At 40.5% G+C, this 27,998-nt stretch overlaps 1 protein-coding gene across 1 annotated transcript; it reads left to right on the forward strand.

The window, feature by feature from the left end:
* Positions 1–1,124: 1,124 nt before the first annotated feature.
* Positions 1,125–27,987, forward strand: LOC121942982 (mediator of RNA polymerase II transcription subunit 13-like). The gene is made up of 30 exons (XM_042486319.2): positions 1,125–1,985; positions 3,019–3,253; positions 4,341–4,509; positions 6,967–7,112; positions 7,706–7,903; positions 8,620–8,814; positions 8,934–9,090; positions 9,185–9,292; positions 9,380–10,096; positions 10,199–10,415; positions 11,663–11,690; positions 11,800–11,921; positions 12,076–12,163; positions 12,246–12,442; positions 12,532–12,731; positions 13,600–14,489; positions 14,590–14,757; positions 14,869–15,092; positions 15,216–15,411; positions 15,514–15,892; positions 17,819–18,035; positions 20,084–20,275; positions 20,404–20,627; positions 20,730–20,872; positions 20,974–21,132; positions 21,243–21,425; positions 23,774–23,919; positions 24,565–24,729; positions 26,890–26,990; positions 27,076–27,987. Exons 1-30 carry the CDS (start codon positions 1,920–1,922, stop codon positions 27,206–27,208), a joined length of 6,363 nt encoding a protein of 2,120 aa, XP_042342253.2. The 5' UTR covers positions 1,125–1,919; the 3' UTR covers positions 27,209–27,987.
* The last annotated feature ends 11 nt before the right edge of the window (positions 27,988–27,998 follow it).

Below are 27,998 nucleotides of genomic sequence, written 5' to 3' on the forward strand. Positions count from 1 at the left end.
TAATGGTACTTGAAATTTTTTTTATGGTCATCTTTTTGTAATATGTTATGATGATTGAATAAAGGAATTAGTGGGAAAAAACTATAGGAATTAGTGGTTTTATTTTTATTCTTACATACTCAGCACGTTATACATGTTTACATTTTTTAAGAATTCACATACTAGTGTCAATTGTTTCTTATTATTACTGTATTTACCTGATATTTTAGATTTTTACACACTTCACATCCTCAGCACATTATACGTACTCATAATTTTAAATATTTACACACCAGTGCTACTTTTTTTTATTATTACCATAGTTATAGTTTATATTTCATGTACATACTTTATGCTGGTACTTTATTTTACTTCTATAATTCTTTAATTTTGGTATCAGAGCGACTGTAACAAACGACGATACCCCCCATTGATTGAATTAAACTGAAATTTATTTCAAACGTGTAAAAGAAAGGAAAGGAAAGAAAAGAATGAACATGTAAACATATATAAACATACAGACATATCCGAAAAGGAGTGGGAATAATTGATGTGCTTCCATTTTTAAATAAATTGAATTTTTTTATATAACTATATATAAACTATACAGACCATGTATAACTAGGCCTATATGTAAACATATTTACATTGTTGTATATGTTAACATTATATATAAACTATAAGCTATAGAGACAATATACAACTATATATAACCACATCTACTTGTTTTTTTTTTACAGAAAAAGAGGAAAGATAGAAAAAGGAAATAAAACAATACAAAATAAATAATTATATTAACCCCTGTAAACACCTGCATTTCTAATTCAAAAGGCCTAGTCAAGCAATAAGCTATAATTTTCATCTTATTGATATTTATAATAATTCATATTATGTGCAAAGAGACAAATTCTTCCTAAGAAATAATAACATAAAACGGAAATCTCAGTTTCTTCTAGCAGTCCCATGCAGCAGATGTTGCACAGTGAAACATGTTTGGAAACAGACATCATTGAGGAGTGACCACTGACTGTATGACAGATGCACTGGAGCTCTCATCTTGTAAACTGTGAAGTCATGGAGCTACTTGAAGACGGATGACGCCCCCATTACCACAAATTGGCCAATAGGAGTTGAGAGGCAGAGTTGTCCTCCTGGCCGCCATTAAAGAATTCAATCCATGAACTGAAATAATGGAAATCTGCAGGACCTATGGATCAGCCAGGGGAAAGTAGCCGATGAGTAGCCTCGCTAATTCGGCATTTCGTCCGTTTTAAGGGTAGTTTTTACTATGACGGTGCACTGTGATGGTTTTAGCGAAAAGGAGGGCGGTGTAGCTAATTGTTTTATTTAGCTAGCAAGCTAGCGTTGGAGAGCTCTGGTATGTTAGCTTTTGTGCTAGCAGGCTAGGAGAGATCAGGGGGAGGGGAGAGTTCCTTTGCTTTGAAATTGTTTCAGATCAGCTAGCTGGCGTTAGCATTAGCACAGCAGGGACTAAGCTTTTGGGGTGAAGTTTTTTTTTTTTTTTTTTTTTTTGAGTTTTCGAGCTCGTATTTTTTAATGCGCATCTAACTTTTCTTGCTGTTAGATTTTAACGTTAGTCTGTCCGGGTCATGTTAACGTTTACTATTTGATGCTAGGGAAATGTAGCAGCAAGCTTGTGGCTAACCAGATCAGACAATACATTTCAAATAGGATTGATTAAGCTAGAAGCGTACAGTTGACGCTATCTGGCTGCCTGTCTAACGTTAGCTTAGCTGCCGGGCTAGTGGTGGCTAGCGCCGGTTAGAAGTTGACTAGCGGTAACGTTAGCTGTAGCTAGCAAGTTGGTCAGCGCTTTAACAGCAAAATTACAACTGCTTCGCCAGCGAGCTAACTAGATCAGCTATTGCCGATAGTGATTGAGACAATGGACTTAAAGGTTACAACCACGCAGTGAAAGTATGAGTTCGTGCTTTGTGCCAAACGGGGCCAGCTTGGAGGACTGCCACTCCAACCTCTTCTGCCTGGTAAGACACTTTGCTCTCTGCGCTAGCGTAGCGTTAGCTCTGGTGCTGAGAGGCCAGAAAGCCATTTTGGCTAATCAGGCAACAAGCTTTGTAACGTCAGTTGCAGACTGGCGTGAAGGCATCGGGGCCTGCAACTTGCAAATCGTGATCTAGCTAACTTTAATAATATGGACAGCACATACTGCAGAGTAACGAAAGTGAGGAGTTGCTCGTGTGTTTACATTGCAGAGGTTACTGAAATACTCCGCTAGCATTAACGTTAGTTACATGATGGTAACAGGTCAAGCCAACAGGTAAATTATCGAAAATCTGCCAAAACAGCGCATCTTACTTTCATTAAAGTGACACAGCATTATTAGGCCCACACGATACAAATATTGAAAGATAAGTCACATAAACCTAACTAATCTGATTTTAGGCTGACTTCCAGAAGGGGTGTCACTAGTTGTTAATAACCGCTGCGTACATTTGTGTATGACAGTTATGTTTTCAGGCATGATTGTGGTGTCACATGGCTAAAGTATTGCGAAACTTTACAAGTTGTCAGCAAGTCTCAGTTTTCACCTTTTATTCATTCAAAGTAGGGTTGGGCAGTTTATTAATAGCATATTAATATTGTGATATGAGACTAGATATCTTATTAGATTTTAGACTATGTAATATGTAATGTCATTTTCTGAAATCTCCAGTCTTCAAGCTGTTATGATATTTTTCCTTTACCCTCTTAGTCATTATGTTCACATTGCTGATGAATACATATTAAAAATGTCATTGCTTAAATATTTTGTAAAAGCTCCAATAGTCAAACCTACATTTTTGTCCCAATGTTGAGGCATTTGATCAAAAATATTGTGATATCTTATATATATATATATCTCCCAGTTCCAAAACAAGTGATCTTATGTATGACTGCAGTCGAAAGCTTCTCATTGCTATGTGTATATGTGTACATGCTCTCTCACTGAGTCAGATGATTGGCTTAATAATGTGCAACTATACTGTGTTCATTCTCACACTGTTTTTAAACTTTTAGGCTGATTTGACTGGAATAAAATGGCGGCGTTTTGTGTGGCAAGGACCCACCTCTTCGCCAATCCTTTTCCCTGTGACCGAGGAGGACCCCATCTTGTGTAGTTTCAGCCGATGTCTGGCGGCAGATGTGCTGAGTGTGTGGAGAAGGCACCACACCCCGGGTCGCAGAGAGCTCTGGCTTTTCTGGTGGGGGGATGACCCCAGTTTTGCCGAGCTTATCCATAATGAGCTCTCAAGTAAGTGCACGCAACATCTTCATGTTCGTCAAAATTGCTTACACTAAAAATTTATTTAATTCTTAACAATATTTGTAAATTTACCCTGCAGAATATGTGTAGTCACATATGATCTAAGCACTTTGGTAAGTTCTGTGATGTGGCACCTCGAACTTAAAAACAAAATTTCAAGAGTGTAGCGGTTGTTGCTATTAACTTATATGCTGTAGAGCTGCAGGCAAAATTGGTTGATTTTGGGAAACTCAGTTCATGTTTAAACATGTTATTTCTTTGGCGATGATGCCAACCACTCTAAACTGCGGCAAAGACATCAAATGCACTTATAATGATACAAAGTCTGATGATAATACATTGAGATAACCATACTGATTTATGGCTAACCGGTCTTTTAAAGTCTCAAAAGCCTTGTGGAATCCATTGGCTCTAAGCCGCAGAGGCGCAGGCTTGTGTAGTAGCACAAGCGCAATGTGCTATGCATCAGAATCACTTGACACAGTTTTGATGTGGGACGAAGGGTTTGTTCCAGCTTTGTTAAATCTTTATATCTGCGGAAAATACCCAACCCCTCTCGGGGGCTGCCACACTGACCAGGTATTCTGTCTCTTGTCTCAAGGACAGTCATGTGTTACTGAAGACAATACAGATCAGTCATTACAGAGGCAGAGAAAACAGCATTTTCACCTTCCAGCATTTTCATTTTGGACATTCGGAAGCTTGAGTTAGTAGTTGAAAATGCACATTTATTCATTTTGAAGTATGGCTTCTGAAACATTGTTGACCAGAGCAGCATTTTTAATACAAATATACAAGTGGGTTTCACCTGCAGAAAACTTTTTTATTTCAGTTTGTATAAACAAAAAGGCAGATTTTCTCTTACCTAAGTCATTCACAGTAACACTGAATGTGCTGAATTGAATCATATTATTGCATCTAACCCGTAAGATTAATGTTGACATTGCTTGTTTTTTTTTTTCAAATGGGTCACTTCAGGTATTTCTGTGGTTAGCTGTTTACAAACCAAACTCAGGGTCCTTATATAAGTCTAACCAATTTACACACCACCATTTACATAACTGCCTTGTTTCAGGCGAGGAGGATGGTGAGTGGGAGAGTGGCCTGTCCTACGAGTGTCGAACGCTCCTCTTCAAAGCCATCCACAACCTGTTGGAGCGGTGTCTCATGAACCGCGGCTTTGTTCGCATCGGCAAGTGGTTTGTTAAGCCATACCAGAAGGAGGAGAAGACCATTAATAAAAGGTATGTCCCACTTCCTAATATCAGACAATAAAGTTATATGACATACCATAAATTGTCAAATTGCAGCTGAGAATTCACTATTTGTCAGGTTACAAGTTATAGTCGGGCTGCTTAGTGTTGGAACCAGTGGGAACTGCCTGTACCTTTGCCCGTTGTATTGGTACAACGTGGTCATGCCATACTCTATCTCTTGCTCTGGATTTTGCTTTTTAACAGAAATTATGTTCTCACTCACTGTTTGATTTTAATCTCAACTGATTCTACTTTTGTTATTGATAAGCTGCAATGAATGAATCTCAACATTTCCTGCAGATGTTGCACAGTAAAGTATTTCCAGTAAAACAGATGACGTTGTGCTGTCTTGATAGCCTAAAACAGTGGTTCCCAACTGTGGGTCATGGAAATGTGGTCATTTATAATGTGTAGACCTAATAACTAAGAGAGATATGTGGACCCCCTGACTGGCAGAGTTAGGAGCCACTGGCCTAAAAGTTTTAATATGAGCATGCTGAAATTATTTTAAGAAAGTAAAATACAAGTTCATAGTCAGAAAAGACGTCAGCTATCAACATATATTGCAGTGGTGAACATCCTTTCCACCTACATAATGAAGGTCCAGCTTACATGTACTGTACAGTATGTTTAAAACACAAAAGAAGCACCACAGTGGCTCAAGATAAATATGAGCTCATGAATTGTACTTGTGCTAAAGGGCTGATCACTACTCCATATTTGATATTGGAGTATTGTGATAAGGTTTGCAGCATGTGTGGATTGGCTATTACAGTTGTCTTTGTAAAGAGGTTGATTTATTTATTATAATTTGTGACATTTGTGGGGAACCGTGTTTAAAAATGCATGCAGCATTTTATGCTTGTTTAAGACATTTAAAGACAGATGAGTGTTGTGCACTGCAGCGTGGGAAGCCTCATTGGGCAGATGTCTTACAGTTATGAGAGCTGTGCTTTAAACTTCCCATAACAATTCCTGGCCTCTGACAGCCTTTAATAGTTAAAATTCCCATTTGGGATTCACTGGAGAGATGGTGCTTGCAGCTGTATTGTTTCAACTATGTTGTTTTAAGCTGATAACTGTTCAAGGGAATGAGACATCATCCTGTTATAAGGAAAAAGGTCTGAGGTCTGTTGTAGCTTATATTATTTAAGTGTTTACAACTTGATTTGCATTTCTTTGAGTCACCCAGAAATATTTTTTCCTGGAATTGAATCTGATGTAACAATGATTTTGATTGAGTATGATAGGATTATTAAGTTTTCAAATTACATCATCAGCGTGACACATTTTCCATCTAGTTTTATCCAGCATGTTGCATAATTTCTGTATCAGTTTTTCTAAGGCAACAGCATAACACTGCCAGGGGAATATTTATCGTCTTCACTTTTCCCAGCTGTGAGGTAAAACTGGTCTGTTGTTGTAGTAATACAAGCTTGAGGTGAACTAGCAGCAGCACATAAATAACTGGTTCAGAGTCTGCACAACTGTATCTCCTTACCTCTCGTACATAAGGATGGTGACATAGATTTAGCGTCCCCCTTGCTCTTGAGTGAGAGGGCTGGTGTATCCTGGAGTTCCCTGACAAGCTAATTTGAGCCTCTGTGTTTTTGGCTGCGTTGATCCAAGCCGACTTGTGTTTGATGCATGGCCCTCTTGGCTCAGTTCCCCCCCGGCAGCTTTGTCAATGAGAGTTTTAGCAGCTGTATAAAAGAGTTGTTGGTATAGAACGGGAGGTGTTTTTTTTTTTTTTGCTCACTTGCTTCTGTTTCTACATAAAGATGTCTAAAAGTGTTGTTGAGGCAGCACCTAACAGAGTCTGGCAGTCTTGCTGTCGCCTGCCCTCTCTGGCTGGTAAACAGGGCAGTCTTTGGAAAATGCTGAGTGTGCACTGTGGTTTTACAGCAACCGTGTCAACAAGTACTATTTTAGTGCATTTAGCCGCCTGGCTTTCTAGAAGTAGGTAGAAAATAAATATGAATATTGTTTTAACATATCTGGACTATAATAATCTCTGTTTATTTTTGACTCATATTTTAGCCTGTGCGTTGCAAGAAGGTTTGATAAAGGTTCAAACTGCGTTGAAGCAGATTGTGTGTTACATGCACCATCTGATTGGAGCAATAAGCAACAGTTGTCACCAGAAAGCAGGATATGGATCATATTGCCCAGTCAAATATGTGAGGAATTGTACTCCACATATTCTCTATCCTTTTCAGTCCTCTATTACCCCCTTGAGTCATTTCCTCACAATGAGTGATGAAGAGTACACTGATTACCTCAATAGCCTGCAGAGGTTTACGCTAGCTTTTGGGAGCTGGCTGCAAAGTGAAGCTTTAGTCAAGTGGGTTTTTTTTTCAACGTAGTGATGTGATTAAGCTTGGGGACACATCTCTCTAAATGTTACAATACCTCTTTCTTTTTCATCTTTGTCTCCCCCTGCAGCGAGCACCTGTCTTGCGCTTTCACCTTCTTTGTGCATGGCGACAGCAACGTGTGCACAAGTGTGGAGATCGCTCAACATCAGCCTCTTCAGCGACTGAGCGAGGAGCATCTTAGCCTCGCCCAGCAGGGCTCCAGCCCCTTGCAAGGTAGGAATACACAAGTTGCCCACCATGTTGAAAATGTTTTGCATGTTCTTTTTTTTTTTATACATTTTCTGGGGATGCACGACAATATTGGTACATCATCATCATCCGCAAATATTGCTTTAAAATGAAATATCGCAATCGGACAGCTGGCTAATTGTTGCCTCTATCACAAACTGACATTTTTTAAATTATAGACAAAGTGAACATCTACAAAACATTAAGTTATTTTACTTATTTTGCACAATGAATGAATGCTTGCATCGAAAAGCATTGTATTTCATGTCTCCATCTGCTGGTGGGACAACATGATAAAAGATGAGGTTAATTCCACTACAGAAGAGACTTGGTGATCACTAAAATTAGGTGGGAAAAATTGGATATTTCGATATCAGTAATCAGCCACATGGGTTGTTATATATCTGATATTGGCAAAAAATTCCAGTATTGTGCATCCGTAACATTTTCCCAAGACAGATGCTTTATTTGTCAATCAACACAAAAAGTTAAAATGCATTTTTACACCTAGATACTACTCACAAAAATTAGCTTTAAGTTGTCCTTCACAAGTATTGTGACTCTCCTCTGCCCTTCAGTCATCCTGAGCCCGTACGGCTTGAATGGGACCCTCACTGGTCAGGCTTTTAAGATGTCAGACCACCCTACTCAGAAGCTCATAGAAGAGTGGAGGCAGTTTTATCCCATCAGCCCCAATCCCAAGGAGGTCCAAGAAGACAAGATGGAGGATACTGACTGGGAGGATGACTCCCTGGCAGCTGTGGAGGTCCTTGTTGGTAAGACATCATTATATTGTTTAAATAAGTTGTTGATGTTGTACTAAACTTTTGTTGATGAATGTTAAACGATAAATGTATTGATATGTTGCATTTGTCTTGGGTCTGACAGGTACAGACAGAGTGGGAAAGTTCAAAAGCTTTGAGGAAATGACTTTATTTTGAGGATTTTATGGGATTTGTTGCCAAATGATGAGTATTAGATATGCACAGATCAATTGGCAAGTGACTGGAATCAGCTGATTCCATATATAGTCGATTCCCTGTCAGTCACATTCATATGTAAGCATTGCAGATTGGTTTACATTGCAAATAGCCGCACAGACAGTAACTGCCTGTTGTCAGAGCTGCTGCAAACTTTTCTCAAAAGTTGTAAGTCATTCCCATGCATGCAGCAAGTGGTTTGAAAGCTACTGTGTTTAGGATAAAGTAGGAACATATCACTGTTGACTTCTCCAGCTGCCCATGCCTGTTAGAATCTTCTTACAGTTATGAAAATGGTGGGGTAGGTTCAAATTAAATGATATAACGATGTAATCAAATACTTAAAGATTCTGCTACAGCAATAACATGTTATATGATGAAGAAATTCTTTGTTTTGTAAATGAATGGTACATCATGCATATGATCATATGGTTCTCCTTGATTATGCTGAAATGAAGAAAATGAAAAAAAGAATAGTTCTTTGAAATAGACTGTTGATTGTTTGGTTGCAGCGGGAGTGAGGATGGTTTACCCTTCCTGCCTGGTGCTTCTCCCCCTGTCGGACCTCCCTGCTGTGGTCCCTCAGGGCTCAGCCAACAGCTCAGGAAGCCTGTGTGGTGCTCAGCAGGGCCAGGCTGCTCACAGAGATCCTGCCATGTCCTCCGTCACTCTGACTCCTCCAACATCACCAGAGGAGGCTCAGACTGGTAAGACTCTGAGCTGCATATTGATCAAAATTAAATGCATTTATCAGCCTTAATTACCGCAAGATTCTGCTGATACCATTATTGTATTTGTATTTATTTTGTCTATCTTTCCTTCATAGATTATCAGCCTGCCCAGAGGTGGCTCAAGTTGTCCTCTGCGTCGGATGGCTACAGCTCTAACAACACTCTTCATGGGGGGAAAATCCCTCGCAGGCTGGCCAGCCAGATGGTGGAGTCTGTGTGGCAGGAGTATAACATAAACCGGACAGGGAACAAGTACGTTTAGTGTCAACTCTTCCTCAAAATTAGCATTGCAGGAAGAAAGGCCTCCATGCTGACTGATTAAATGTCAATCTGCTCTTTTTAATAGGAGGAAGTTTACTACTTTGACCAACGGGACCTGTGAGGAGGAGTCGGATAAAAATGGACTTTGGGATTTTGTGGAGTGTAGTCATAGGCCACATTGCAATTGCTCAAGGTATGATGAATGGAGTACAATCAAATGTGACTGTAGATTTCTGTTAAAAGTTAAAGAATGCAAGCATTATTTGTTTGTTTCACACAGACATAAGAATCAGAAACAGCGATCCAGCAGCACCTCAGGACACCCGCCTTCATCAGGCCAGCCTGCCCAGCCAGCCCCCAAGCACAAGCTGGGCGAGAAGCTGGAAAAGGGGGAGAAGCAGCAGAAGAGGCCGCAGACGCCTTTTCACCACCGTAACTCTGTGAGCGAGGAGCAGTCCCTGGAGCCGCAGACCCAGAGGCTGTGTTTAAGATCACAGGACGAGGGCTCCTATCCCAGCCTACACCATGTGGACACTGTGCCCTCAAAAGCCCCTACGCTACACACACACGGCCCCCCTGCAGACCTTGTCGGATCCCCGCCTCCCCCTCCTCTCAGCCCACATCCCTGTGATCACGTAGAAGGCGACATGACTCCAGGTGGAATAAAGAACTCGTCCACGCCCATTCACCAACCGTTTTACCCGCCGTCAGTAGAGCCCTGTTTGCTTCCACAGAAGGGCTCGTCTGAGGAGCCTCAGCTGGAGAACATGCCTATGCCTCTGCCCTTTCCCACGGCCTACAGTGAAGCCTTGGAACCCACCGTCTTTGTGGGTTCAGCCATCAACCCCAATGAAGACTCCACCCACAACCCCTGGAAGTATTTCAACCTGCCGAGGAAGAAGGCCTCCAACTACCTGACGCCTCAGCTACCTGTGGATAAAATGCGAGACGATGCCGCGGGAGGCGGAGGAACAGAGAGTGTAGTGTCTGTCACCGAGTAAGTGTTTAATGACTCATCCTCAGCTGCATGAAAACAAATGTAGCTGCAGGTCTAACAGCAGGTCTGCATCTGTCTGAGATTCTCTGTCTTTCCTCTCAGGTTGATGTCTGGCTCAGCACATCCGCTGAAGGTGTCCCAGGAGCTGGTCAAGACTTACGCTCAGCGGAGAAACAGCCATCTCGCCTCCGCCACAGGAGATGGAGAACACAGTGAGGAGCCAGACCCTTACGCCTTCGTAGAGGGAGACGAGGAGTTCAGTTTCACAGAGAAGAAGGACAAGCCTGGATCTGAGAGAGACTGCAACAAGAAAAACAAGGTGGGTTCCTGCAAAGGGTTGATAAACCGGGTCAAGATCCCAGTATATCACAGGAAGTCATGCTAAAATCTGCTTCTGATTCCCTGTAATAGACTGGAAACTGAGGATCTTCAGCATATGTGTGCTTGTATGAAAAAAGTTTGTCAAACCATAAAACTTTATTTGCACTGATATAAATATGTTTTTGTAACTTATGTAATAAGTAACTTATTAATATGTAACTTCCAGGTATCAAAAGTCAGCATCTAAAGCCAGTCACGATTTTTGTCTTATTCAGTTACTCCAGCAGATAAGGGCTGCGGGACATGCAAATAAAAATGTATGAGGATTATTTTTACAGATATTGTGAGTGTGATTTAAGTCGGATTTGAACGGAAATTGTCATTTTTGCATTTCATTCCATTTTCACTGAAAGAAAAATGTGATGGATGGATGGATGGATGGAGAAAAATGTGATGATGTAATTTTATTTTATTACTATCATTTTGCTGAGATCTGTACCAAAAGCATACTCCCTTCCTTCCAGGAAATGATTTGTAATCGAGTGCCTCTCTGAAGCACCGTATGGGATATTGTGACACGTCTTACCTTTACCAAAAAAAAAAAGGAAATTGCAGTTCCTGCAATTTGGATATTGCGATTGGCCATATTGCGATTTGGATATTTTTTCAATTGATTGTGCCAACCTACATCAAGTATTAAATGATATTATGATTTTGCCAATTTCAGACAATATTTTTCTTCAGCTTCAGTTCTTATAAGGCTGGTTGTTTGCAGATGTTTTTGAAGTTTGACTCATTTTGTTAAATGAAAATTAAAACAAATTTAATTGAAAAAAGTTCCATCATTTTGGTGCCAGTACTGAAACAGGGGTATCTGGTTTAACTCAAAAATATGAAAAATATTACCAAACAATCCCGAGTGGCAGCGGAATTCCAGCATATTTCTTGGTAACATTGAATTCCGGGTTTTTATATAATAGAGTTACACAGACAAAAAAAGTTCATTACACATTAATTCCTGCAATAAAGCAGCACATAAACTTTTGTTTGTTTTGGAAAATTTTGGTAATCACTAAAAGGTGGACTTTTCTTGAAAGCAAACAAACAAATGTGTTATGTTATTATTTTCAGAATACGCTTGATAGTCAAAGCCCTGCTTACAAGTAAAAATAGCTAAAATTATGTAATATAGTCTTTCTGAAACATTGCAATAACTCCTATGATCGTTTTCTTTCTTTGACCCAGGTGGACGACGGAAGTGAAGCAGCAGATGGTGAGAACGCCTTCCTTTAGTTTGCTTTGCCTTTAGGTTTGACATTTAATTAAATTTAATGTTTGGCATCTTATTTAAGGATTCCTTCCCAATTTGTTTTGCGGTGCAGATGGTCAGGGTCCGTCAGGCAGTAAACCTTCAGCCTCCACCAGCCTTATCCATGAGAACGACTTGGCTGTGTCCTACAGTGACCTGGATAAAATTTTCAATTCAGATGAAGATGAGCTAGCGGTAAGTGCATTAGTGTGGTGAATGAAATTGTTAACCCAAAAGTACTTCTTGCTACTGAAATATTGGAGAACTGCTGCTGATGTGGGCCTGTAAAGCGTGTTGAAACACTGAAATTCAAGATGTACTAAATGTATAGTTTCCCTGTTTTGCACAGCCTGGATCCAAAAGAGCTGGAGTTGGTACAGAGGACAAGTTTGGCTGTAAAGACACTAAAGCAACCACGGATCCCCTGTCTTGCATAAGTATGGAGACCTAGCGTCGGTTAATTATTGTTACTTATATACATATTCTTTCAGGAGAAGTGATAATGTCTTATTTCTGTAGGCTCAGCAGACCTGCACCAGATGTTTCCCACCCCGCCCTCCCTGGAGCAGCAGGGTTACTCTCCCATGAACTCTGGCAGCAAGGACAGCCTGGAAGCAGGGTCGGGCCTCACCCTGTTGGACGGCAGCCAGATCAACAACCATTTCAAGATGGAGGTTGAGGAGGGATTCTGCAGCCCCAAGCCATCAGAAATAAAGGTATGACATGTCCCACACCTGCCAAGTGTGCCGCAAGATGAGCGTTTATCTACAAAAGTGTTCTTTATTTGTGCTTTTTTTGCTTTTAGGACTTCTCCTTCGTATACAAACCGGAGGCGTGTCAGCTGTTAATTGGCTGTTCCATGTATGCACCCCTGAAGACACTACCCAGCCAGTGTCTTCTGCCTATCAAACTGCCAGAAGATTGTGTGTACACGCCGAGCTGGACCATGGGCAAAATAGAACTGATACCTCCAGTGACGAATGTCAATCTCCTCACCAAAGACAGGTCAGTGAATTTAGAGTTCACAGTGTGTCAGGGCTGTTACAGACACCTGGAGAAGGGGAACATTTGAGGAAGAGCCCACAAACAGTTCGTGTCAAGCACCACTCTAAGATGCAGTCTTTTACGCATTTCATTATGTTCATTAACATGTTTATCATTTTTGCAACAGCTAGGTTTGGAACTTGTGGTCTCATCCTATGATGGTATAGACGGGGTGTCTGCAGGTCCTTAAAAAGTCCAAAAATATTATAAATTCAACTTTATAAATATTTGGCCTGTTAAGTCATTTAATAGTTCTAAATTTCAATGTATAATTGCTATTTATTGCTGCTATTTATATATTTATAATATTTAATATATTATATTTAATGTAATTTGAGTTATCCGTTTTTAAATTGTTTTTCTTTCAAAGTGAGTCAAGCTCTTCTAATTGAAAGTCCAAATTTCTGTTGTTAAAAATCTTGTAACCTAACACTGAGCCGAATACCGTCTTTTATTTTATACCCACACTTAGCTTGCAAAATGTAGCTAAACTTAACTCACTGTAATAACCAAATTTCTGCATAAAACCACATATAAACCTTTATACTTATTGAATTGACAGTGATGCAGTAGAGACTGAAACATAAATTAGATGAATAACATAAGCATATTTAGTTTCTTTAATAAAAACATGATCTCAACCTATATGAAAAGTGACCGTAGATGACTTCTGATGTGATTTGGCACTAATACTGACTCTAACGAAATACTAGCGAAAATCTTTAAATCCAATTAATAAGTCAATTATTTTTTTCTTTTCCCGAATAGAAAATCTTTTGGAACCACTTTATGAAATCCATTTTAATTGCTGCTTATCTCTTTGTAACAGTAATGTCCCCAGTGTGGAGCCAGACTACAGCCAGACCTACACCCCTCAGACCCACACACCCTTCATGTCCAGCAGTGCCCCTCCTAGCAACAGCGGCACTGGCATCTTGCCCTCCCCAGCCACACCACGGTTCTCTGTGCCCACGCCTCGTACACCACGCACTCCACGGACTCCCCGTGGCCCGTCGAGCGTCCAGGGCTCGCTCAAGTACGACAACTCTGACCTTTACTCCCCTGCCTCCACTGCTTCCACCTGTCGACCACTTAGCTCCGTTGAGCCGGCCACCGTACCTTCCATCCCTGAAGCGCACAGTCTTTACGTCACCCTCATTCTCTCCGAGTCAGTCATGAACCTCTTCAAGGACTGCAACTTTGACAGTTGCTGCGTGTGTGTCTGCAACATGAACATCAGAGGAGCAGATGTAGGCGTGTACCTCAAGGACAATGGCGAGGCCCAGTACCCCTGCACTTGTGGTTTCAGCGCCGTCACCAATAGACGCTTTGGCCAGTCGGCCGGGCTGTTTCTGGAGGACGAGCTGGACGTGGTGGTACGAGGCTCGGATGCGAGTCGTGACACGGAGCGGTGTTTCGAAGAGGTGCGAGCTTCCACAGCGCACAAGGCCAGCAGCTTGACGGAGAAACCCCCAGACGAGCTAATTCTGTTGCTGCAGGACCAGTGCACCAACCCTTTTGCCCCGATGGCAGGCGTGGAGTATCCCAAGCTGAACTCCACCCCCAGTTCATTTCTGAGGGTGGAAGAGAGAGACTGTTATAATGACTGCTACATGGCACTGGAGCACGGCAGGCAGTTCATGGACAATATGTCAGGAGGCAAAGTTGATGAGACACTAGTGAAAAGCACATGTCTTCATCAGTGGCCAAAATGTAAATGTATGTAAACCACCCTTTCTTCTTATTACAAATGTATTATTTCTCTTTTGTTAAATTCTTAAACTTAAACATTTCTTTCTCTTTGTTTTTCCTCTTGTAGCAGCAGACATGAGCAAGCTTTTCTCTCAGGATGTCCTGCGGGTGTTGTTGTCCCTCCAGCCTGTGCTGCAGGACACCATTCAGAAGAAAAGGAGTGTGCGCTCCTGGGGCGTTCAGGGACCGCTCACTTGGCAACAGTTCCACAAGATGGCTGGGAGGGGATCATATGGTATATCAAAAGTGTTTGTACTAGTCTGTCTTATTTTTGGACAGTTGTGGTGGTTAATCACTTGGTTTTTGCATAAAACAAAGACAAACCTTTAGTCCTCTTTCACTACAGGTACAGATGAGTCCCCTGAGCCTCTGCCCATCCCCACTTTTTTGGTCGGTTATGAGTATGACTTTGTGGTGCTGTCTCCTTTTGGGTTACCCTACTGGGAGAAGCTTCTTCTCGATCCTTTTGGTTCCCAGAGAGATGTTGGATATGTTGTTATCTGCCCAGAAAATGAAGCTCTGTTCCGCGGAGCAAAGACCTTCTTCAAAGATTTGAGTGCTATGTACGAGGTACGCACCTGGCTGGATCAAACACGTCCTTCTTGTACTGACATGCCCGCAAAAGCAGTTTTTTGTCCTCATGAAGTGATTCACACTGTTTAATTTTCACATTGACTCCTTTTTTGTCAACAGGCATGCCAGCTTGGGCAACACAGACCCATCTGTAAGAGTTACCCAGAGGGCATATTGAAGGTTGGCACCACAGAAGGCAGGAGCATGACAGAGCATCCCCTTAGTGACTGGTTCCTTAAGATGGCTGCGAGAGATGGAAACAATGAAGCCTTTAATAAGCTCAAACTCTTTGCTCAAGTGTGCCGCTATGATCTAGGTAACATCTTTTATCTAAAAAAAAAAACCCAAAGTTGATAAGGTCATATGGTTGTAAAATTTATAACGGATTATTTTCTTCTTCCCTTGTCCCCTCATTCAGCTCCATACCTATCAGAGCAGTCATTGGATAGCTCTCTTCTGTCCCAGCGCAGCACTGCTATGGCCTCCTCCTCCTCCCAAACCTCCGGCTCTTCCAGCACCTCCTCAGGACCCCAGAGCACCAACACTACCAACTCCAGCACCAGCTCTGCCCAGCCTGCCCAGGTCAACAGCACCCCTCCCTCTTCCTCCTCAGGCTCCCAGACTATCGGGGGAATGGTCTCAGCCAAGCCAAGCTCCTACTCGCCATTTGGGACAGCAGGCTTACAGGGTAGCACTTCGCAGAATGGACCCCAGTCAAACTCACAGGGTGCAGGGGGGCTGGCAGAAAATGGACCCTCTGCCAACCAGCCTCAGGGGCCCGCTGAGACGCCAGAGAGGTAGGTTTCCACTTAATGATTTTAACTTTATTTAAAGAGCGCCTTTCAGTTTATAATAAAGACAGTAGCGAAGCTTATATTAGAAAACATATACAAGATAGAAAACAAGATAAAACAGTAGAGTAGTAACAACAGTAAAAATCAGTTAAAAAGAAAAACAAAAAGATAAAAGAAAAAAGAAAAAAAGAAGTCACTAAGTTAGGGAGTTCCGCAGCTGAGGGTCAACTTTAATGACAAGTCAGGATTTTTGAAAAGAGAGAAAACTCTTAAAATCCTCAAAGAACTAGTGGCAACGAAGGCCAACTGTTGCGTTGCCTCATGTCACCTTTGTCTTGGCCAAAAAGTTGCACTTGAAAACAAAACAACAATTACACTCAGTGGCCAACTAGCATGTGCTTGCTTGAGGGAAGCATTCTCCATACCTGCAGGTGGAGGTACTCTGTATTCATGAATCAAAAGAAGGGAAACTGGATGACCAATAGGACGAATTCAAGATATAAATCAGCCATTTGGCACATCACCAACCTCTAATGTCATGTTTATACTGATTTAACTTACTCATTAAAAAAATGCTATATCAGTTTTTATTCTTTTAAGCTATGACAGATACGTTAGGCTGCAGCTTTCTGACGGAGAACAATGTTTGTCATCCAGTGTTGCAGGTGCTTAGCGCTACAACGAATGGTTATTTTCATTGTCGATAAACCTTTTGATTTTTTTCTTAAATAATTTATGTTGTTTGGTCTAGAAAAGGTTGATCAGTGTTTCCCAAAGAACCAAGATGATGTCCTCAAATGTCTTATTTGGTCCACAACCCAAAAAGCTTACTGTCATAGAGGAGTAAAATATTCACATTCAAGAAGCTAAAATCAGAGACTTTTGACTTCTTTTACTGAAAGAGTATTCAAGCTGATTGTCAAATTATTTGGCGATTAACATATATGTGACAACTTATCGCTTAATCGTTCCAACCGGGTGTTTGTTTACTTGCATCACAGCCGAACATTTTATGTTTCTGTCAGCGTGACTGTGGAGTTGTGGCAGTGCTGCGAGACATTTAGTTAGCAAGAATGATGCAAATGATGACAATGAAACACACTTTCTCAAAGCTAAGGAAAGTTTTAATAAATTTGACAAATAAATTCTGAACATTCTTGCTTATTCTTTGTTCACTGTCAAATAGTAAAGAAATCAAAAAATATCCACACTTAAGAAGCTGGAATCAGAAAATTACTCCAACCATTCATACAGTTAGTTGGCGATTAATGCAGTAGTCGACGCCTAAATGAAATAATGTTGTGGTTTTGCGCGTGTACATACGTATTGCAGCTAAACCATGTCATGTTGCCGTCAGCTGATTTATGGCAGTGCTTTGAGATAGCAAGGAATGATGCTAATGATCACAATAAGACACTTTCAGAACAAAGAAATATTTCTAACATGAGGACTTATGACACTGTGCATTTCTGTCTTATCCTTTGATGTTTTCATTTGTCTGGTGCACCTCTTTTATATTGTGTTCATTTGGCTTCACTTGATGTTTTGATAGTCGTTCACATACTGAATTGACCTGTTAACAACCCTTTAAAAAAAAAACAAAAAAACTTGATACAGTTTCACCCTTTATGGATTATTCGAAACTCTTTGGCTACTGTGAGTGAAGACTGCTCAGTATGCAAAATGCAATATATAGGACGTACTGTGTAAAAAAAGCTACGGTGACACCGGAAGAAATTTGTGAAATAGAAACTTGTCGCTTTTTTTCATATTAAATCATTAAATTGTTTGTAAACACACATTTTTAGTTTTTATTTTTCAACACAGTCCACAGCTCCTCCTCTTTTTTTTGTCTAGAAATGTTTATAAAATATCTCCTTGTTTCTTTAAGGTTTCATTCTAAATCATAATGTGCTTTTTAATCAACAGCACAATGGAGAGAGACAAAGTTGGGAAGCCAACAGACGGAGAGTCCCACGCTGTGTCTTACCCACCTGCCATCGTGGTGTACATTGTCGACCCCTTCAGCTACGAAGACTCAGACCGAGAGGTTCACTCCAGCGTCTATACACTGGGCCTACTGCGCTGCTACATGGAGATGCTCCAGTTTCTACCAGCTCGCATCAGAAACGCTGTCTCAGTACAGGTACAGACAAACATTACTTTCTCAGTGCATCAGCATTGGGTGTGTTTGGGAAGTCTGTCACAGTATTACTAGATGGATGCATTAACATCGCAATGTTAGTTGTCTTTCTAAAAGGAATCTGCTGATGAGCTGTGAATGGTGTCATTTTTTGCTAAAACGTATTTGCTTTGCAAAGTTGAATCACAATAGAGCAGGTTACCAGCAGGCACAAAGGGAGGCGAGAACGAGTATGGGACTCATTAGCAGACATAAATGGAGGTGGTAACTGCCACACCTGTAATATAGTAGCACAAGATTACATCAACATGCCAGAGGGGATTAAGAAACACTAGTGGTGTGAATGTGCTAATGGTTTCAGCATTAGTCTTAGGTGCAACAGTAATAGGCAAAGCAAGGCAGTTTTATTTGTATAGCAAATTTCATACAACAGGGCAAATCATAGTGCTTTAAAGAGCAATAAATTAGAAAACATAATATAGAATACAGATTTACAATAAAAGAGTAAAAAGAAAAGATGTAAAATGTCAAACTAATCACTAAATGATTTACATTAAAAAAAAGAAAAATAGAAATCACCATTAGAAATAGCAAAAGTGCAGACAAAAGGTACAAAGATAAAAAGATTATTTGTAATCAAGTTTAAAAATGAATTTGTAGTCATTACCAGGTGAGTAGGCAGTGTAAAAAAGGAATACTATTAGATATGACTTAAAGGTGGTCAGAGTCGGGGGTTTGTCTAACATCATCTGGGAGGTTATTCCAGGTCTGCATGACAACAAAACAATGCTTCGTCATGTTTTGTTCTAACTCTTGGGACAGTCTGTAGGCCAGCCCCAGATGTCTAGAGGGTCCTAGAGGGTTCATATATCACATGCATTTCAGGGATATATTTGGTCGCTGAGCCACAGAGTGATTTATACACAAGCACCAAGATTTTGAATTGAATTCTCTGTGTGACAGGTAGCCAGTGTAAGGATTTTAAAAGAGCTGGTTTAATGTCCTTCTATTTATAGTTTGCCACTGCCTGTTTTCAAATTAAGTGTCAAGTGTCATTAAGTTGTTTGCTATTCGTTTAGTCCCCTTGAAGCTGATTTTCTCATTGAACCCAGACAAGCAAATACAACACAGCTGTAACATGAAATTCACAAACCATTGCCATGCCAGCATTTTATTCTGAGTTTAATAAAGAAATGTTTGTACTAGAGCTAGTTAATAACTGTGCAGTTAGCAAGAACAACTGGACGTTGCTTTGAGCTTAACAAATATGTAAGGGATAGCACATTTGATGACAATCAGAATTTTCCATCTACTTTTAAAAAACAAATTAACCACGAATACTTAAAAGTAAAAAGTTGGCAAATAGTAATCAATATAGTTTACTATGAATGTTTCCAACAACAAATTTCCTGACGTTAAAATATAAGTTAAAACTTAGACAAGTCTAGAAGTAAGAAAACACTCAGAAAAGGTCAAAGTTAAGCACAATTAAGTGTATTTCATTAAACAGTGTCCAAAAAGATATTAAATTTATCATAGGAGCAATGTGAAATTGTTCATCACATAACATAACAATAACCAAACTGTATTTGAAATGCTGCTAAAATGTGCAGCACTTTGTACCGTGTAGGTACATTGCGCATCATCCTACAAATTATGATAACAACTCAAAATAAAAATGAACAAAAAGCATTTGCTGAAAACAATATTCTTTAGGAAATTAAATCTTAAGGAAACATGCATTGCAACAGCCTATGCTAACACTTATCAGGATATGTATTAATGTGTCATATAAATGTGTACATCGTTAAATAATAAGAAAATGTAATAATTTGTGGTGCTATGGTACAAACCAGCGAGGGTAGCAACATTTAATTGACTAGTTGTGACAGCACAACTTGACATATAAGGATTTTGACTGAAAACAGCACATAATCAAAAGTTGGTTACTGCAGAGCAGATAAGTACAACGCAGGTGCAATTACAAAGTATAAAGTGTGTATGTACGTATGTATAAAGTACCGCTGTTTTTTTTTTTTTTTCCTCGTCAGATTGTTCCCTGCCAGTATCTGCTGCAGCCAGTACGCAGCAGAGAGCGTCACCTCTACGGCCAGCACCTCAAGTCGCTGGCCTTTTCTGTTTTCACTCAGTGTCGTCGGCCTCTGCCCAACTCCACCAACTTCAAGGCTCTGACGGGCTTCGGCCCTGGTCTTGCCATCGACATGGCACTCAAGAACCCAGAGGTAACTGCCGCTGTGGCTGCATGTCTGAAACTGGTTTGGCTTCTGGTAAAGAAAGTCAGCCAACACAGTTTGGCATTGTGTCCTCTGTTGTTTCTCTTTTAAACTAACACGTTTTTTCCTCTGTGCAGAGGCCCGAGTGTCTGCGTCTGTATACACCGCCCTTTATTTTGGCGCCAGTGAAAGACAAGCAGACAGAGCTCGGGGAAACATTTGGCGAGGCCTCCCAGAAGTACAACGTCCTGTTTGTCGGCTACTGTTTGTCCCATGACCAGCGCTGGCTGCTGGCCTCCTGCACCGACCAACACGGAGAACTGCTGGAGACCTGCATTATTAGTATTGATGTCCCCAATAGGTATATGCATTCAAAAATATGAATCAGTCCCACAGGATCACTAAATAAGTTATTGATGAGGTTGTGTTTATATTTAAAGTACATGTGTTGTGTGTCGTACAGGGCTCGCAGGAAAAAGGGCTCAGCCAGGCGAGTGGGTTTGCAGAAGCTGTGGGAGTGGTGTCTCGGCTTGGTGCAGGTGACATCGCTGCCATGGAGGGTGGTCATTGGGCGGCTTGGAAGAATGGGCCATGGCGAACTGAGAGGTACACACACACACACACACACACACAGTCTTAGTTGAGCATGTAGTGTATTTACATAAATGAACACACACAAATTATCTCTTTTCTCGTCCCTGCTCCAGACTGGAGTATCCTGCTGAGCAGGAGGAACTTGCAGTCTCTCAGTAAACGTCTGAAAGAGACATGTCGGCTGTGTGGCATCTCTGCTGCTGACACTCCCAGCATCCTTAGCGCCTGTCTGGTCGCCATGGAGCCCCAGGGTTCCTTTGTCATCATGCCAGGTAAAAGAAAAGAGTAATATGGTTATTTAAACTTTGTAACAGAGAACTTGAGTAACTCAGATACCTAAAGGGGTTAAATTCATATCTGACGGTCTGTCATGTCTCTGCAGATTCTGTGTCAACAGGTTCGGTTTTTGGTCGCAGTACCACACTCAATATGCAGACGTCGCAGCTGAGCACTCCTCAGGACACATCCTGCACACACATCCTGGTGTTTCCCACCTCAGCCATGGTGCAGGTCAACACTAACACTTCGGAGCCCATTGACATCAACTTCAATCCCATAAATCCTGGTATGTTCTGTAGCTTACGAGGCCTCAAAAGAAATCCATCACTTCAGTGTTGTCTTGCCTATTGTTGAGAGATGCTAAATCATGACTGTTACTATTTGAAGGAATACTTAACCCCGCAAATGACCATTTGTATGTCAGTAACTCACCTCGTGTAACACTGAATTTGTGAAAAAAAACTTTTTTTTCTCACATGCCCCCCAGGGTAAACAGAGAATCTAAAAATAGAGTACATTCTTAAAGAATTGAAGTCATAGGCAGTGCAGTAAAACTATCAAAACATCTATTTAAAAACTCACACAGCTCATGCAATATAATCCATGTCAATCTCAGTACTCTATCTCAGTACAAAGGGAACTGTGGTAAGGTCTAGGGGCTCAAAGGGTAACCCTGAACATGCCTCTAAGACAGTGGGCAAGTCCTATGATGGAAGTTTTGCACAGCCTGTAGGCTCCCTTTATAAACCTTCTTATCAGAGAGTGCTGTCCAGCCAGCGTGCACCCAAAACTTACATGGCAGGCTGAAATAGCAGCCAAATAAACCTTAATAGTGGAAAAAGATTTACCTTCATCCAGTAAACCCTGAAGGAAGCATAATACATCTGGCAAAAAATGAAACTGCTTCTGGCCTCACACCATTTCTCAAACACACGCCATTTATTATCATATACAGAACGTGTGGATGGCGCCCTCACACTTTGAATGGTGTTAATTACCCTTAACGGGAGGCCCGAATGATTTAAATTTAATCTCACATACCAAGCCCAGAGAGCCAGCCGTTCAGAGTGTGGGTGAAAAATCTGTCTGCGCCTGTGAAACAAAGTCTTTGCATAACGGCAGCGTCCACGGCTGACAGTGAAGGTGCCACACGAGAGCCGCCATCCACGGCCTGCTTGGCCAGTACAGGGCTATCAAAATCAAAGATAGCCGCTCCTCCCTTACCATGATCAGTATCGAAGTAATGAGGCTGTGGAGGAAATGCGTGGAAATTGCGTGTTTGGCCATTGGTGAGCCAAGTCCCATTCACAGATTTCCCCTCGAATACAGCTCCCCACCTTGTCAGGGATGCATCCGAGGTTACTGTTTTCCTCATAACTACCGTTTTCAGAGGGGTGCTGGTGTGGAAAATGCCCAGGTCTCTCCAATGATAGAGAGCCAGGACACATTCTGGAGAAACCCTCACTGTAACCCCTGGCAATGATTGTAAATACCAAGGGGTGAACTGCGCATGCACGCCACTCGTCTGCTTTGGCAGCTAGGGGACTGGTTGGTCTGAAGTTCAACACTGGCACAACACTTGTGGCAACAGTCTGCCCTGCACTTATTTGTTCTCTCTGTTTTGAAATGCACGCTGTGCCCTCGGCTGTGTGCCTGGCCGCGACAGCGTATTTTTTTAATGAATGTGTAAAGTGCTCGGTATGAGCTTTGGATGACGCATTCCCACTTTCCTCTGAACTGACCCCATATGGTGAGGGGCGGGGGGGTGCATGAACCGGGGAGCACTCGGGGAATGTGTACTTCCCCCAGCCTGTAAATGGGGAGAGCAGAACGGGCTGTTACACAGTGCTGATCGGGACACCGGTTTTAAACCTCCTCTTTCCTCCTATTGCGGGGGAGAGGAAACTGCCAGTTTGACTCCGGGAGGCTCAGAGCAGAATCTCACTGAGAACTGAGTGCTGACTGCTGAGCTTTGGTTTCCAAAAACCACAGTTCCTAAGTCAACCGCCTCTTTTTCTCGTCCGGCGGGCGGGATGAGCGGTTGGACGCAGAACCAGTTGTGGCTGCGGCGGTAACGAAAGACTTTTTGCCCCACTGTTTCTGGCCCTGGGCTTCTGGCTGGTGAGGAGCCTGGTGCTTGGGTGTCTAGAAATGGGGACCTTTAAAGCTCCCGCTGCGTCCTCTCGCTGCCCCTGCCTCAAAGCCTGGGCGAGCTGGCGGTGGAGGGCAAGGTGCTGCTTTGCAGGGAAGGCAAAGGTCAAATGCCTCTCCCTGCTTCTTTCCTAGGTTGCTAGCCTGCTGCATAGATGTGACGGCCTCCCCGAATAAAGCCTTTGTCCGTGAGATACAGAGCCAGGTTTGAAAGAGAACTGAGATTGTGTTGTGTGAATGTTTGTGAACAGATGTCTTGACATAATTTTGTTGTAATTAAACCCGGACCCCTTTGACCTCAATTCATCAAGAGTGGTCTGTTTTTGATTTTTTATTCAACACGGAGGCATGTAAGAAAAAATTTTATTTATGGGTCCAAGGTAACACAAGGTAAATGACTGATACAAAAATGGTCATTTGGGGTGAAGTATTCCTTTAAGTTGAAACAGACGGACCTTGAGTTTTCTGCATGTTTCTCTGCAGATGGATCTGATGGAATGGGCATCTTTGACTTGTTTGACAATGACATGGTGGATCCTGACCTCATCAACATCCTGCCCAACTCGCCTACAACCTCACCTGTTCACTCTCCAGGCTCTCACTACCACCAAGGGGGGGATGGAAGCAAGGTTTGTTACCCTTTTTTAACTCCACGATTTAACAAAAGTCAATATCAGGTGTCTTCTCACAGATGATTTACCTGCATGCCTAGTATGATGAAGAGCCAAGATACTATACAGTGTTTACACAGTGGACCCTTTTAACACACTTGTGTCATCAATTCTTGCTCAGTTGTTTTTAACCGGAATTTTGCAAATAGTATTTATGGTCAAAATTTCATCTTTATCATTTCATCGGATAGTGGGAAAAAAACTTCTTCAGAGTTTTTATGTGATCCAGTGAGCTCCAGGTGAAGCAGGTAACAAAATCAAATCACATTTTGCTTCTAAATAAAGCCTGGAGTCTGAAATGAAAGACTGGAAATTACTTAGTTGAATAAATTGATTGGTATGCTTCAATGATGATGCAACTGCTCCCAAGTTGAGGAAAACTGAATACCATTCTTGCCCTGAGCTTACTATATCATAGCTTTACAGTGACTCACAGAGTTTTACTTTTAGTTTGAGCAGAATTCAAGTCAGTCCATTCATACAGGGTGCCTTAAACATGATATAAATAACATGAAATAGACAGGGTTGCTGGAAAGACAAAATCCAAAACCCACACTGTAGCAAGTATCGCTCTGGCCATATTTCACCTATGTTGTCTTGCAGGGTCAGAGTGCAGACCGTATGGAGTCCCATGAGGAGGCTCTGAACATCCTGCAGCAGCCGATGGCACTGGGCTACTTTGTCTCCACAGCTAAGGCTGGACCACTGCCTGACTGGTTCTGGTCGGCCTGCCCTCAAGCCCAGAACCAGTGCCCTCTCTTCCTCAAGGTACACTAGCTCTCGAAACTTAAGAGTCAATCACATTTTAGTAGGGGGACAACTACGAACCAAAAAGGACTTTTTAGAAAACTCAAAGATATTTGCACTTTACAAGAAGGAATAGAGAGTTGTTGGTATTTTTCCTTGAAAAAATGATTATTCAGTGCATTTTTAAATAGTTGACATACTGTTTGTGTCTCTGAAAAGTAGAGATGCACTAATTGATCAGCCGGTGATGAGCATTATGGATGTCGTAGTTTAGTGTAAAAAAAAAAAAAAAAAAAAAGGTCATAAAAAAGTCATTGTATAAAATGCCATAACAGGTCAAGGTTTAGTATGTTGTACAAAAAAAATCCCATAAAAGTATAGTATACTATGAAATTACTCACTATGTCACAGAAAACGTCATATAAAGTCATAGTATAGTATGTTGAAAGTACTGAAAAAAAATTCATAGTGTATAATTTCAAAAAAACTGTCAAGAGTATAGGAAGTTAAAAAAAAAGGAAACAAAACACTCATTTAGGATGTTAAAAAAATCGAATATTGTATGTCAAAAAAACTTAAAACAAAGTCAAAGTATAGTATGTTGGAAAAAGTAATGGTATACTTTGTTAAAAAGCTGTTGCAAAAGTCATGGTTTAGCATGTCAGAAAAACTTTAAAAAAGAAAAATGTCAGAGTATGTTTTGAAAAATAGTTACAGGATAGCATGTTGAAAAAAAATCATATTAAAGCATGTCATAAAATGCCCTACTATGGTATGTTAAAAGTCATATTGTAATGTTATTTAAAAAAATCATAATCAAGCATGTTAAAAAAAGTGATAAAAGACATAGTATAGTATGTCATTGTATAGTATGTTGTAAAAAAAAAATCATACAATATGAAGTCATAATACAAAAAAGTCATAATACAAAAAAGTCATAATATGTCGAAAAAAGAAAAAAAATGAAGAAAAAGTCAATGCAGTATTACAAAAATAAAGGCATAGTATGAAATAATAGTGTAGCATCTTGAAAAAACTGAAACAAAAGCCATAGTATAGTATAGTGATGACAAAAAATAAATAAAAATCATGATGTAGCATGTTGAAAAAAAGTCATACTAAAGCATGTCAAAAACAACTGAGAAAAAGTCAGTATAGTTTTTGGAAAAAACTGTAAAAAGTAGAGTATGTGGGAAACAATTATAGTATAGTATGACGAAAAAATTATAGTAAAGGATGTAGAAAACATTGCAGTATAGCATGTCTAACAAAGTAATGGTATATTTTGTCAGCATTAAGAAAACATGTCAAAACAATGTCATAATACAGTTTGTTGAAAAAAAGTCATGGTATACCATGTCAAAAAGCAACAAAAAGACAAAATACAAAAAAGTAAAAAAAAAAAGCATGGTATGGCATGTAAAATGGAAAAAAAATTAAAAAGCAGTAATGGTATAGCATGTTGAATAAAAGCAAAATGTACTATATTGAAAACAGGCACTGTATAGTATGTATAAAAAAGTGGGAAAAAAGTCATAGCATGTAATTTTTATAGCGTTTTGAAAAAGAAAAACATGCATAGTACAGTGTTGGGGGGGGTGTATAGTATTTCGGAAAAAGTGAAAAAATCTCATAGTATAGCATGTCAAAAAAAAGTGGAAAAACAATTGTATTGAAAGTAAACAAAAGTGAAAAAAGGGCATAAAAAGGGCATGAAAAAGTCAAAATACATGTCAAAAAATGTGAAAAGTCACAGTTTAGCATGATGAAATAAGTGGGGGAACAAAGGGCTGGTATTGTCTGTGTAAAAAAACAAGTCATGGTATTGCATGTTGAAAAAAGTGAAAAAAAACTGTATAATAAGTAGGAAACAAAGTAAGTGTATAACATACATTGCATGTTTGAAAAGTGAAAAAAGTCACTGAATAGCATGTTGACAAAAGTCATAGTATAGCATCTCAAAAAAAGTTAATTAAGGCATAGCCATATATTAATCATTTAAATAACACCTGTATCCATAACAAGTAGAGAAGTATCAATAAATGAGCTGGTGGCCAAAATTGAAAGCGGCAGGTTAGGCTTCTTTAAGAAATCGTCATACATAATTTGCCTTAAAAATTGCGATTGGTGCATCTCTGCAAAAAAGCACGAATCAATTTAAATATTTGTCTTAATTTCCAGGCCTCTCTGCACCTGCACGTGTCTTCTGTCCAATCAGACGAGCTTCTGCACAGTAAACACTCCCACCCCCTAGACTCCAACCACACCTCTGATGTGCTCAGGTAAGTTTCTTAGATCAGTCAGCAATGTTAACACATGTCCCACAGCTATTCTTAAATTGTTTTATGTCTGCCTTCTACATGATAGATTTGTTCTAGAGCAATACAACGCCCTCTCCTGGTTGACGTGCGACCCTGCCACCCAGGACCGACGCTCGTGTCTGCCTGTTCACTTTGTGGTGCTCACACAGATGTACAACTTCATCATGAACATTCTCTGAACTCTTAATGGGAACATCCTGCTGAGGTTTGAATGGATGACTCGCTCACCTCACACTCCATCAGGGCAAATGTGGAGAAAGCATCGCTCCTCCTCCTACCCAGTATATCTTACACAACACTGACTGACTGACTACAAGTTCCCAATCAATCAATCAATTAATCAATCAATCAGATGCCAAGAATCCATTTTAGCATTTTTGGAAGATCAAGGGATGTTTCATAAAGAAGAATAAAATGTCTTTTTAATGACTGTAGATTGCAATCTATGAAATTTTATCTTAATGAAATGCCTGCATATATTATTTATTGTAAGTTTTTAAATGTGGAATTTTTAATGCTTAATATCTTTTATATATTACAAATCCTAGAGGATGTGTACATCTCACTGTAAAGGAATTGGTTTAAAAAGTGTAATTTTCTCAATTACAACACAGAAAAACCTGTTCAAGTGAATTTGCTGTAGATTGCTTTTAGAATATTATTTTTTCAAAGGGTACAGACCTTTTTATTGCCATGCTGTAAAAATGAAGTAAAAGCTGGCCTGGGCATTTGTGTCCCACCCAATGAGTGGATGAGACTTACCTCTCTGTCTGCTTTGGCTCCAGAGTCTCTCGCACAGTAACTCAATGAGCTCTGAAGAGGAATTAAAAGGTACATTGTCAGATTATATATTTTATATAACAGATTTAGGTAATTGTGTGTGTATATGTGTACATATAATTGTGTGCCGCTAATGATGGTGCAATTTCTGTTTTAGGAATAAAGTGCGTCTACCTTGCCCTTTTTGCT

This window comes from Plectropomus leopardus, chromosome 6 (genome assembly GCF_026936395.1).
Source record: "Plectropomus leopardus strain MGB_pleo_1.0 chromosome 6, ASM2693639v1, whole genome shotgun sequence".
NCBI classification, from domain to species: domain Eukaryota; kingdom Metazoa; phylum Chordata; class Actinopteri; order Perciformes; family Serranidae; genus Plectropomus; species Plectropomus leopardus.